The sequence below is a fragment of the Physeter macrocephalus genome, chromosome 16, assembly GCF_002837175.3.
Source record: "Physeter macrocephalus isolate SW-GA chromosome 16, ASM283717v5, whole genome shotgun sequence".
Classification (NCBI taxonomy): Eukaryota; Metazoa; Chordata; class Mammalia; order Artiodactyla; family Physeteridae; genus Physeter; species Physeter macrocephalus.
In genome coordinates this window covers 99983095-99997486 of record NC_041229.1, presented here as the reverse complement: position 1 = coordinate 99997486, position 14392 = coordinate 99983095, and the positions used below count along the sequence as shown (strand labels likewise).

The 14392-nt window shown below is 39.2% G+C and overlaps 1 protein-coding gene across 1 annotated transcript in view; it reads right to left on the bottom strand.

The window, feature by feature from the left end:
• Nucleotides 1–2636, bottom strand: part of MS4A3 (membrane spanning 4-domains A3) — a 12091-nt gene extending 9455 nt beyond the window's left edge. Inside the window, 2 exon segments of the mRNA XM_024133439.1 lie at nucleotides 1476–1613; nucleotides 2484–2636. Of these exon segments, the coding sequence (XP_023989207.1) occupies nucleotides 1476–1613; nucleotides 2484–2636 (291 nt within the window).
• Between the last annotated feature and the right edge of the window lie 11756 nt (nucleotides 2637–14392).

The window sequence follows — 14392 nt, the reverse complement described above, 5'->3', positions numbered from 1 at the left end:
CAGCAGTGAATTCCACCATTCTGTCTTCCAGGTCACTTATCCGTTCTTCTGCGTCAGTTATTCTGCTGTTGATTCCTTCTAGTGTAGTTTTCATTTCAGTTATTGTATTGTTCATCTGTGTTTGTTCTTTAATTCTTCTAGGTCTTTGTTCATCATTTCTTGCATCTTCTCGATCTTTGCCTCTATTCGTTTTCCAACGTCCTGGGTCACCTTCACTATCATTATTCTGAATTCTTTTTCTGGAAGTTTGCCTATCTCCACTTCATTTAGTTGTTTTCTGGCGTTTTATCTTGTTCCTTCATCTGGTACATAGCCCTCTGCCTTTTCATCTTGTCTGTCTTTCTGTGAATGTGGTTTTTGTTCTACAGGCTGCAGGATTGTAGTTCTTCTTGCTTCTGCTGTCTGTCCTCTGGTGGATGCGGCTATCTAAGAGATTTGTGCAAGTTTCCTGATGGGAGAGACTGGTCGTGGGTAGAGCTGACTGTTGCTTTGTTGGGCAGAGCTCAGTAAAACTTTAATCTGCTTGACTGCTCATGGGTGGGGCTAGGTTCCCTCGTGTTGCTTGTTTGGCCCGAGGCAACCCAACACTGGAACCTACCTGGGCTCTTTGGTGGGGCTAATGGCAGACTCTGGGAGGCTCATGCCATGGAGTACTTCCCAGAACTTCTGCTGCCAGTGTCCTTGTTCCCATGGTGAGCCACAGCCACCCCCCGCCTCTGCAGGAGACCCTCCAACACTAGCAGGTAGGTCTGGTTCAGTCTCCCCTGGGGTCACTGCTTCTTCCCCTGGGTCCCAGTGCACACATTACTTTGTGTGTTCCCTCCAAGAGTGGAGTCTCTGTTTCTCCCCATCCTGTCAAAAGTCCTGCAATCAAATCCCATTAGCCTTCAAGGTCTGATTCTCTAGGAATTCCTCCTCCCATTGCTGGACCCCCAGGTTGGGAAGCCTGACGTGGGGCTCAGAACCTTCACTCCAGTGGGTGGACTTCTGTGGTATAAGTGTTCTCCAGTCTGTGAGTCACCCAACCAGCATTTATGGGATTTGATTTTACTGTGATTGAGCCCCTCTTACCGTCTCATTGTGGCTTCTCCTCTCTCTTTGGATGTGGGGTATCTTTTTGGTGAGTTCCAGTGTCCTCCTGTCGATGATTGTCCTGCAGCTTGTTGTGGTTCTGGTGTTCTCACAAGAGGGAGTGAGAGCACATCCTTCTCCTCCACCATCTTGGTTCAGTATCCATATCCACTAATTTTTAAATTATTATTTTGACCTGCTATTAGTTCCATGACTCTAATTTTGATAAATGGAACTCTCTACATGTTCTTGGCTCTCTCAAGACTTCATTCTACTTTTTAATTCATAAGTCTCACAGTCGTTTACCAAGCCACTCCTAAAATTTGAGGGAAAAGTTGCCAAAATACATTTCTAGCAGTGGTATCTAAGAAATTATCTACGGTCAGTGAAATTTGAATACTCACAGATACAGCACTCCATATCTGATAGCCTGTATAAACGATCAAGAAAAATATATAATTGGATGGATGGGGCAAGTTCTTAAAGAAACCCATAAAAACACCCAGAGACAGAATTATTGCTCCATTCAGGATCTGAGTAGCCTGTAAGAAGCAAAAAAAGAGAATGCATAAATGGTCAGATACTAGTGTCCATTGAGAAGAGACCATTTTATTTATTTATTTATTTTTCTTTGCCTTCATGGTTTTATTACAGGACGTTGAATATAGTTCCCTGTGTTATACAGTGGGACCTTGTTGTTTATCCATTCTATATATAATAGTTTGCATCTGCTAATCCCAAATTCCCAATCCAACCCTCCCATCCCCCCTCCCCCTTGGCAACCACAAATCTATTCTCTATGTTTGTGAGTCTGTTTCTCTTTCGTAGATAAGTTCATTTGTGTCATGTTTTAGATTCTACATATAAGCGATATCATATGGTATTTGGAGAAGAGATCATTTTAATTTTCCTCAGAAAGAAGATATCAGTGCTTGAAATGGTCCAAAAAATGATGCCTAAATTAACTAGGCAAAAAGCCTACTCTGGGAGGTTTCTGTTCCCTGCGATTCCCACCGCGATTCCCGCCAATTCCAATGGCAACATTTCATCCTCCCCTTTCTCCTCTACTTCTGCTCATTCTCACAAACTCCTTTCAGAAAGTGGCCGAACAGTGAAGGAGATACGGCTGATAACGTAGACTGGGTGGAACTGTCTTCCCAGCATACTTTGGGGCCATAATATGATGAAGACCATTCTCCAGTGTTGATAGGATGTCTCCCACCATGAGATTATGCCTCTGCATTTCTACTCCTCAGGTCTAAAATATGCCCCAGTCTTTTCTTAAAGGAACAACATTATTGATTCAGTGATGACTAACTCAGAAATTCCCCCTTATGGGCATAAACAAGGTTTTCCACATGATATTTATTTTCTTCCATCTTAAGCCAATTTTTTAAGTGAGGCTGACTTACCCCAAGGGCTTTTAGTTCCTCTTGGTAATTTTATGATCAATTAATGGCCCAGTAGGCAGAATTATTCACCACCTCTGGTTCCACCTGGCTTCCTGGGACACCACCTGCCGAGGCTGCTCCCAGCTCTGCACTATCAACTTCTTGGGGGGCCATGTGGGGTTGTTGATGGCTGTCATAGAAAAGAAATCCAAGATTTTTATGTTTTCCCTTTTACTACTAACTAATAATGTTTTTTGAGTGCAACAAAAGGGTTCCATTTTGTCTATACATCAAAATGACTCTCCATCAATGGGGCAGAGGTGCAGAGTTTTTACATTGTTCAATTCCATTTTATCTTGGAATAGCAGGCATCATCAGACCATTATAATAGGCTGGGGCACGGCTCTTAACTTTGGAACAGTAAAAAGCCATTCCTTTTTCATTTTTACATTCATGGATATATTATGTAGTCCGTGCCTCTCTTCAATCCTGGACATCCACATATATGGTTTCACTGAGCAGTGATCTTTTATGTGAGGAAGATAGCTTTAGTCACATTCTAGTAATAATAATAGGTATCATTTATTGAATACTCATTCACTGCTATGTGCCAAGCACTGTCTAGTTTCTGTATTAATATATTTAATCCCTCCAACAACTTTATGTCACAATATTATGATTCCCATTTTAAAAATGAGAAAATTGAGGCATGGACAGCTTGAGCAACTTTCCCAAACTTATACAGCTCGTGAGTTTAGATTCTACTTGAGACATCTTCTTTAAGGTCCAACATTTTTTAAGTCATTATATAGTACTATATGGAAGATACCTTTCTGGATAGCAATACAGCACAATGGAAAAAATTTAAGAACCATGGAGGAGCCAGTTGCAAATCCAAATCTGACCAGTTACTAGTTGTATGACCTAGTAGTGGGGATCTCAGTTTTCACGTCTGTAAAATGGAAATAATTTAAATTTCTTATTAACATTGCAAAGTCCAGGCTCAAAAATTATCCCTTGGGAAATAGGTATATATTTTAGATAGAATATCTAATATGCTAAAATGTTTGTAATGTGGGGAGCATTGTTCTTTCATCATCAGAGAATTATTTGGTTCTATCTCCAGCTTCTTTCTTCACCACTCCCTAGCTCAAAGCTCAGTCCAGCCTTTTCTTTCTTTCAATCCTCCCAAACTCTCAAAAGTCTTGAACCTTCATCAGTACTATTCCCATCTCCCTGAAACACATTTCCCCTCAAGCTCCACCTGAATAATTTCTGCTCTTCTTCCAGCCTGAATCTCAGCTCACATGTCATACTTTGCTAAAGGAAGACTTTTTTGGTCCTGACCAAGTCTGGATGAAGCACCCCTTTTAGATACTCTCAGAATTTTCCCTTGTCATACACTTATCAGTCTGAGCCTCAATTGACTGGATACTTAACTGTATCTCTCTGTCTTCTCAGCGTTGAAATACCAGTCTGTCATGTGGTGGGCACTCAGTTAGTACACGTCAAAGAAATAAATAAACTTTTGGTCCAGCCTGATGTAGTCATGTCTTATGGATGATAATAGAAAATATATTTGCAAGGATTGGAACCCCTCAAACACAGAAACTCCAGAGCAGTTCTGGAGGGAAAAAATCTATTCTAAGCACTTTTTTTTTAATTGAAGTATAGTTGATTTACAATGTTGTGTTAGTTTCATGTGAACAGCAAAGTGAGTCAGTTATATACACATATATAACTATTTTTTTCAGATTCTTTTCCCTTATAGGTTATTACAAAATATTCAGTAGAGTCCCCTGTGCTATACAATAGGTCCTTGTTGGTTATCTATTTATTCTAACCACATTATTTAGTCTGACTTTCTAAAATAACCATAAATATCAGGGAGAATTTTCAGCCTCCAGGTAAAATCAACTGTGTTCTATAATTTGGTCAATTTAGCTTTCTTTTCTTTTTTTTAAATGAGAGAAATGTGGGTTTCCTAAGAACCCCTCAGCCAAGTTCACCCATCTAGCTTTTAGCGTGTTTCAGACATTGTTCTAAGTGTGTTACACATGTTCACCAATTTACCTCTCACAATATCCATATGAAAGGGACTACTGTTATGATCCTTTCCATTTTACAGACAAGGAAGCTGAACATCAGAGGTGTTAAGTACCTTGCCCAAGGCCACACAGCCAGAAATTTGAGGAGCTAGGGATCAGAAACTGTAATCTGGCTCGAGTATCATTTCTGTCCCTCTGAGCTTGTGCAGAAATTCACTCACCAAATCCCACACTTCAAGTATATGAAGACCATCCCTCATTACTAGAGCTGGCAGCCAAATTTGGGTGCAGCCATTTGGATTTAATATATCTAAGGGGTGTGTGTCTGTGTGTACGTGTATCCATGCCCACATTCTCCAAAGCAATAACTACATAATTATGTCTAGCATTTTTTTACTGTGGCATCAGGGTAACAATCAAATTCTAAGGGGAAGCCATCCTCATAGCTAAATGTTCCAAATCTCTAGTCAGCAGCCAAACAAAAAAGTCTGCAGACATTCTCAGTGGCCCACTGGGTGGCACCTTTGACAGACAATAAGGAAAGGGGGCTTTCTGTGGAGGGAGAATCTCTAGGCTTTATCTTGGAGGCTTCAGGCATCGGCCAAATTCTTTCCTCTCAAACCCATTTCGTTGCAAGCAGGAGCCACTCAGTAAGGATCACTTATGGTGTCTTTTCTGGAAGACAGCAGCCTCTATTGGCTCAGGCTTGATGTATCTTTGCCTTAGAGGAGTCAGTGAAAATGTTTTCTTGGTGGCCTGCAGAGTGTGCTAACCACATCTGGGTCTGCGGCCTCTTGATTTCAATGTGCTCTCCCGAAGGTTGAGTGTTGATTAGGAAACTGGTGTCAGGAGTAACTGTCTTCTGGCTTTGAGATGTTGCTTAATACATTGTTCGGACAAGAAATACAAGCAGAAATATGGGGAGATGGGTGGGAAAGGGTTGAGGAATGGAGGTAGTTATTTGCATGGTAAGAAGATACAAAGTCGGATTATAAGAGTAGTGTCTGGAGGAGGGAGGGTGGTTACGTTCATTATCACATTCAATTCACACAGTCTTAGAAAGGCTAATTAATTCGCCAACAACATAAAGATGATGGAAATTGTAGTTTAAATGCATTTAATGATTACTATGTACCAGTCACCATTCTAAATGCTTCCCATGTATTCACTCCTTTCTTTCTCATAATACCTAGCTCTTCTAGGTATAACCATTAACCCAATTTTATATAGAAAATATGGCATAGAAATGTTAACCAGCTTTCCCAACATCACACGGTAACCAGTCAAGCTGTGTGCAAATCTCAGGTTCCGGGTCAGGTGAAGTCGGATTCAGGCTTGTTCCCCAAGTGGGACTTTAATTACGCCTCCTTTCGCTTTCAGAAGTGTCGCTGTTTAGAAGATAAATGGTACAGTCATCCTAAATAAATAAGGTCCTGAAATAGGTGATGGAAAAATCAGAGGAAAGAGGCAGGGAGTAAGGAAAGAGATAACAGGTGAAGATTCAAACCGCAATCCTTAGAGAGGTCCCAGGCAGGACCTGAGGGGGTGGCCTAGAACTGGGGCACGGTGTCTGATCCGCATGTCAGGTTGGGAAAGCCTATGAGAAAAAGAAGGATGTTCACAGCAAACTAGGCGAAGTCCTAGTTCTAGAAACTGGAGCATAAGTGGGGACTTGGTCACAGGAAAGAGAAAGAGGGCCAGATGCCATAACCGAGAGACAGCTTGGGAAGGGGCATTGTGAACTCTGGGGCACCGAATATAAAGTGAGCAGGGGCCCAGCAACCAGGAAAACATAACGTACAGGAGCTCTGTGAACAGGGCTGGCAACGGAGCCTGGAGCAGGGGCTCTGAAGGAACTATCTGGGAGTGAAAGAAGAGACTGAATACAGAGAAGACCAAATGGAAATCATAAAGAAATAGCTAAAACGATGGCAGGAAAACTATGACCCTCCCTGCCTCATGTTAGCCAGAGCCATTACAAACGCAAGAGGGAAAAGATATGGGAACATATGTATATGTATAACTGATTCACTTTGTTGTAAAGCAGAAACTAACACACCATTGTAAAGCAATTATACTCCAATAAAGATGTTAAAAAAAAAAAAAAGAAGAAGAAAAGAAGGGCAAAAAGTGCTGAAGGGAAGGAAAGGAAGAAATATGAGGAAGTAAACCCCCCCAAAAGCAGTTCCTTTCAACATACTTGTTTAAATTTAGAGCTGTAGAAAGAAAGAGCTTAGAAAGGAAGTGGCTTAAATAAGACTTCCATTATCTCATTTGTAAATTTCCTAGTACCCACCTCAGGGAACAGCATCAAGACTAAAGACAGAATGCACGTTGAGGTCTTAGCAACTAAGGTCTTCACGTGAACTCAAAATAAATAAATGAAAATGAGAAGCTTCTTCAATTCTTTAGAGAGAGAATGATTATGAAAAAGTGCTTCCAAAAGAAGATTCGTAGGGATTTCTTTCACTTGTGTGCAATATCCCCTAATTACAAGAGGAAATATTTTCAAGGAGGCGGGCTAGCTTTTGGTGCTGAAATATCGTAATAAATAATCAAGTTCAAAATTCAAGTTGCTGATTTCCAAAAGGAAAAAATAAATCTTTATGTGAGTGGAGTCAACGTTCTAGCTGTTCATTCACAAGGGACCCATCAGACTATTTGAAAACTGATGTATTTCTCAAGACTTACTTGTCTTAATCCAGTTACTAAATAGCAATGCTTGCATTGTTTGTTTTATCCCTATACCCACGCATGCTGATGTATACACATACTTACTAAAATTATGCTTTTCTGGAGGTAATATCTTTATATGTCTTACCATCAGTTAACCATATAAAGTCTGACTTTGGAATATGTTAAATGTGTTTGATTCATTGCTTATTAGCTTATAACTTTGCAAGTTTTTCAGTCACTGCTTTGAAACCATGCCCTGCTAGAAATGACACTATTCAGTGTAATTGTAAGACAATAAAAAGTTATGATAGATAAAGGACTGTTCTAACTAGAGGCGGGAAACAGTGAGCCATCAAATAAAAAGAAACCAAAGATCAGAAATTAGCCTTGATTGTTTCCTGTTTTGACCTCATGTTGTTTTTGGATAAAGGGGAAAGTACACTTGGTAGAGGTATAGTCTTAGAATTTGAAGAAAGACATTGCATTTTTAGAGTGCCTCAGGAAACTAGGAGAATTTATCATGATATTTGTTAGAAGAAAGAGAAATAGCCTAGATAAGAAAATGTGAGTGCAGTGGTTCTCAACTTTCAACTGCCCAGTGAAATTTTCTGGGGAGTTTATAAGGCATTAAATAAGTATCACTGGAGTAGACCATCCCACATGGACACTTTTTAAAATGGTCCCAAGGGGGCTTCCCTGGTGGCGCAGTGGTTGAGAACCCGCCTGCCGATGCAGGGGACACGGGTTCGTGCCCTGGTCCAGGAAGATCCCACATGCCGCGGAGCGGCTGGGCCCGTGAGCTATGGCCACTGAGCCTGTGCGTCCGGAGCCTGTGCTCCGCAACGGGAGAGGCCACAACAGTGAGAGGCCCGCGTACCACAAAATAAATAAATAAATAAATTAATTAATTAATTAAATAAATAAAATGGTCCCAAGGTTATTCTAATGTGAAGCCAGATTGGGGTACCACTGGGTAAATTTGAAAGATCATTAAAATCAGATGGTTAGAGGATGAGATAGAAAAGAAAAAATTAATTTCTCCAAAAAAGATCGTCCCTTCTACCAAGGTGACTCATATACTTTATTTTAGGGGAAAAAAATTGAATCTTAGCTTGGAGTTAAGCAGATTTCACTCATTGACAACTATTTTTGTAGAACTTCATACTGATAAGTATGTTCTCTGTGATGCAAGATGGGCATTAAGTGAAGAATTACAGTTTATTCTCTTCCTCTCTTATCTATTGCTTTTTGTCTGCATTCTCCTCTGCATCAAAGGCAGGAATTATAATAAGCTTAAGGCATATTATTTTATTTGTGTCCTTATGAAACGCATATTTCTGTTTCACATACATACATACATTTTTTTTTCTTCTGGGTATATGCCCAGTAGTGGGATTGCTGGGTCAAATGGTAGTTCTTTTTTTTTTTAACATCTTTATTGAAGTATAATTGCTCTACAATGGTGTATTAGTTTCTGCTTTATAACAAAGTGAATCATACATTTTTAATGCACATAAATGCCACTGTGTTATAGATTTCATTTATCTCCTTTTTCTACTGAGCTCTGCCATGAATCCCCAGTCATATTTATTCTACGTGTTCACTCTGCTGCCTTCAGCTGCTGCATCATCCTCCTTCGTGCACATTGACCACTTTTCACCTGACCAGCAGTCCAGAGATGAACACCTAAATGAATCCAACCTCTCACCACTGTAATGATTTAAAGATTCTTCTCATATCCATCTTCCCTAAATCTGTGTGAAAATTTTTTTGAGATATACAATTAAAACTATGGTTGCTAGACCATAGGATATGCACATAATTAATTTTGTTGATGATTGTTACATTGTATGCTCTAGAATGCCTGCACATATAATGTAAGGTAAGTCCCCTACAGAAGAAGAAGTTCTGTTCTGAGAGCGCATTCGTAAGTCCAATTTGTTCGTTAAGTCCAACAAAGTTAGCCTAGGCACCCAACTAACACAATCAGCTATATAGTGTACTGTAATAGGTTTATAATACTTTTCACACAAATAATACATAAAAAACAAACACAAAAAATAGAGAAAACAGACGGAGGGCAAGCTGCAATTTCACTCACGCCTGACGTTGAGGGCACAGATTCTGGTTCCTTGCTGGATTCAGTTCTATCTACCCTCTTGAAAAAAACATCCAGTGATGTCTGGGTAGTAGCTCTTTTTTTCTCATCGTAGATGATACTGTAGCACTGGATTGCATTCTGAACCGCTGCTGCAGCCTTTGCGTACCATTCTGTTCTGGTCCTGTGCCTCAAAAACTAACAGTGCCTCCTCAAATAAAGAACATCCCCTTGCCATTTTCTGCATCGTGAATCTCTTCGCTTCTTCAGTTATTTTTTCTTCCTCTTGTTTCTCCTCATCCTTCTGTGGGCCTCCAATTCCATCTTCATTTGTAAGCTCCCCGTGTTGCACAGCAAGTTCCATCGTTACCGCTTGGCGCGTCTTAGCACTACCAGCTACATCACCTCTGCTTTTACACTTGCTTCTGGACATCCTGGTCTTGAAATAAAGATACTGTACTACTGTACTCTATACAGTATTGTACGGTAAAGTACACAAAAGCACAGCTACTTGTAGAGCATGCACACATGTGAGAATGTACGCCAGACGTGAACTAACTTACGTGATTGGACATGCGAACTCACATTTGCATCTTTGAAAGTTCGTAACTTGAGGGTTCGTATGTAGGGGACTTACTGTATGCAGTTTCCTTTGGTCCTTTCCAATGGGGGAGGGACTAGAATTAAAACAGTTCCATATTTTAAAGGAACTTGAGTTCCATTTCCTACATATGCAAAAGCATATAATGTGCTCTTCTACCAACTGTACAGTCCCAGGATCAACAAAGGAAATCTCCCAAGTGGGACTGAGGTGGTGTTCTCAGCCCACCATGGTATTAGACTTCCAGTTTGCAAGTAGCCATAGATTCCTCAGGAAAAACAGCATTTAGTTTGCAGGGAGCCATAGGTGATACACTCTACAGCGATCCCACCCTGATCAGTCTGCCCCAATTTATGGACCAAGTGGACCTTCTGAGCATATTCCAGTTGCTTGTTGGTAACTCATTCTCTGAGACTAAACGGGTCACTTTTTTTTGTCTCCTTCTCAGAGTCAGCCTGCAGATTTCCACTAGGGAGTTTTCTGAGCCCTTTGGTGGGCTATGCTCAAGATCCTACCTGGGTCTGTCCCTGGAGTGTGGTTGAGCCCCTCACATGGAAGTTGCCTAGGTGCCTCAATCCAAATGTCCTTAGATCCTTGATGATTTTTCCCCTCCTCATTTTTCCATCTTCTTTCCATCTTTCCACAAAAATCCCTATTGGCCTCTCAATACATTTAAGTGCATATGTTTCATAGAACAATTCTAATTTTCTGATAGAACAATACATCTCAGCCTAAAAGTCTAACTGATGTGCTATTCAATGTATCCCTATGCACTTAGATTCCTATGGGCTGTGTAGATCATTGTGCCTTGTAGCCAGGCTAGCATATTTTTTATGTCAGGTTCACTGAAATATAATTTACATGCAATAGATTTTCTCCTTTTTCAAGTGTACAGTCCTGTGAGTTTTGACTAATGTATAAAGAAATGTAAACAGAACCATAATCAAGCTAAGAGCCACTACCAATTCTTGGAATGTTGAACTTTTTTTTTTTTTTTTGCTTTATAATTGAACTCTAACTCCATGATGTCACTAAAACTTACTTCTGAAGAAAAAGAATTCCTACTCTCACCTGCCCCGCTCTCCACTTCTCAAGGAAAACAGGTGTTTTCGAGAAGAAAATAAATCAGCATTTAAGCATATGACTTAATACTAACTCTTTGATGAGTTTTAATTATACCAAGACAGGCTTTGCCTCTAGCAAAACTGCAAACAATGTGTTGATTACTTGTGTGATTCTATTGGGTTTTGTAAGTGTTCTTGGTGTTTATTTCTCAATCACTTACATACAATGAAACAGACAATGAACATATAAACAAAAACTGATACTTCTGTGGAGAGTCTGGCCAAGCTACCAGCTACAAACCTACAAACACAGAATATTTAACAACAGAGACATTCTTGCAATTTTATTCGTTGTTTATTTCCAATAAGGACTGGAAATGATTTAAGTGACACCTTAACCAAAATAATTATGTTGAAGCTCTGAAATCTTTGCATATTTGATTTTTAACCCTACCAGCTCTCATCATTTATTGCCCAACTCACAGGAGCCAACAATACATTTTATATGCATTTTCCTTTCCTGGGTGATGGTGGAAGCATTAGGGGATAGGAATGTTTCATAAAATATCTGTAGATTGAAATATTGAGCTCCTACTGCCTGGGAGGTTGTTAAGACTCATGGCTGACTTTACCCGAGTGAGAAACTTTTGTCCTTTTAAGCCACTGATATTTGAGGCAGTATTATTGTAGCAGAACCTAATCAACACTGTTTGACGCAGGTGAAGAAACAACTTTATCCTGCTTTATACAACCGGCACAATGAGACTCAAATCTGAGCTCATTTACTCCTAGATTCCAGCTGTTCCAACACAGTCAAGTTACCCTAAACTATTATTCAAGAACAGGCCAAAGACCATCATTTCCTCAACTTAAAAAAAAAAGCACACAAGTGTCCGTGAGCAAATAGGAAAAGAAAAAAGCAGTGTGTGGAAGGGAGAGGAACAAAGGGCGTACTCATATATTTTTGAATTAATTATAAAACTGAAGACTTAATTTAAATTCTTATATATTTTCCATATATTTGAATAAGAGGGTGAAAAACATTAAATTGAATTCAGTCAAAAAGTAGATCCCATAGTCATATTCCACCCCTTGCTTTCATTTTCTCAAATGCTATTTAAGGTGGTCTTTGATTAATTATCTAGTTACCTTGACATCTCAGCTTATCATGTGCAATGTCCTAGCCTCAATCTTCTCAATTTTAGTAAAATTGTTACTATCCACACAATTGCCTGAGCCAGACACCAAGTTGTCATGCTTGATCGTGATTTATTTCTTACCCTACTTTAAATCCGTTTGGAAATTCTTTCTTCCATCTCCAAAGCATATAGAAAATTGGTCTATGTATTTTCTATCTTCCCTACCACAAGCTCAGGCCATGATAACATCATCACTTGCCTTAATGTCGAATTAAATTCTTACAATGCCTCCTAATTACTGCTCTAATCCATGTTCATAGGGTAATGAGTGATTTTAAAATATAAATCAAATCATGTCACTCCCAGTTTACAACGCCTGCAATAGCTTCTCATTTCACTGAGATAAAAACTGTATGTTCCTACTGGTGGCCTTAAGTGGTTCCCTGTAATGATATAAGTTTTTGTGGACATGGACTTTCTCTTTCTTCTTTTGGTAAATGATTGAGTAATAAATTCGTTAAAAGATAATGCATAAAACCCAGTCACAATTAATGGATACTTTCTTTTAGTTTTTGTGAAGGTAAAGTTAGACGTTGTATAATTAAAAGTTAAAAAAATTTAAGAGTAATTAATTTATATGTTTAACCACTGATGTGTTTTCCTCTTAAATATATAATATTCCCTGTTGTACTTTCTGAGGAAGAGAGGGAAACTAAACTGAACTCTGATTGAACCCCATGAAATTGACATTTTTATCCATCAAAATAAGCACTTCCAAATGTTTGAAAGTAAATAAATACAAATAATACAGAGAAAAGAGAAATAACTGAATTCATGATATTTAAGGAAGATGGGAGAGTTTGTGAAATGAAAAATGGGACAGGATTTGTTCTAGCTTCTATTATTAAATGTTCATATGAATTTAAGACAAACTGCTTCCCCTTTCTAAGCCTACCTGACATTGCCTATATAATGAAGTGGCAGGATGAGAGGGCTCAGGGCCACCCTGCATACGCTTCATATTTTAGCACAAGAATATTGAAGAAACTTTTTACCTCATGCCCAATAATTTCCTTTGCCTTGAGCAATCAGTCATCCTACTGTATATCCTCCCAAATCTGTTGGCATAAAGTAATTTTGGTTCCAGATTCAGAAAAAAGCACTCTCTGTCCATAGCTAAACTGCTTTAATGGCAATTGTTTTCTAGAAACTAAAGTTCAGCAACTGAAAGCGATGGAGGCAGTAGAGTGTAGTGGTTAATTGCGGGAGTCCAGCTCCTGCAGGTCCAGGAATACCCGAGGGATGGGCAGCGTCGGCGAGGGGAGGTTAAATAAATCAATAACACTGTGTATGTACAAGCATGATCTCTCTCTCTCTTTATTTTCTCACAGTCAGATTTATATACCCTAGGTGATTACATCATCAGGTGCTTAGCTAAAACCTCAAAAATATTCACAATAGATTGTACCTAATATTTCTAGATGTACTTTTAAAGTAATTCTAAAGGTTCTCAAAACATCATTGTTTTTTCTTAAAGTAGATTCAATCGATACTAACAACAAAGCTAATCATTTCTTACTCCCATGTAGGGCCATTGCTTTTTTATTATTGGTGTTTTCCATAGAAACAACCCTACATTTCCAGGTTGTTTGTTTTTTCTCCCACCAGCCAGGGGCTGTTGTTAAAAAGTCCCAATTCTTAGGTTTTGGTTTGGGAGGGGGAAGAGGATGTTTTACACGGTTAAGCTTGGGACGGGGGGCAAATCCCCCATGTACTTTTTCAAGGCAGAAGCACAAAATTACAAAACAGATCAGAAGAGATGTAGTCAGCTTCCTGGGCGCAGCACTGCCCTGCAGCGCTGTCTTGGTGTTGTTCCGTGACCCCGTCATGGCACAGAGGCTCCAGGTTGGCTTCCAACATCTCACCCTTTTTTATTTTTTAAAAGCTCGCTGTGTAATTTAATGGAGACTTGATGGATACTTTTACTTAAGATCTTGAATATGAGTGAAAGGAGAAAAAACAGAATTAATATTATAGCAGCTATTATGCCTATGTTTGTAAATAAAGTAAATAAGGCTTTTTGAGATACAAAGGATTTAATGCTATCAAAAAAAGATTGTGCAGCTTCTGCGGGGAAATCATCCAATTGAGCATTGCCAATATCATGTATTTCTTGATGTAACTTTTCTAGATCTAGACTTAGATCTGAATGATTCCAGACACCTAATATGTGAGTTTGTATTTGTTCCCAAGAGTATAAGGACTTATTAACTTTTAATGGGGTTACACAAATCCATCTATATT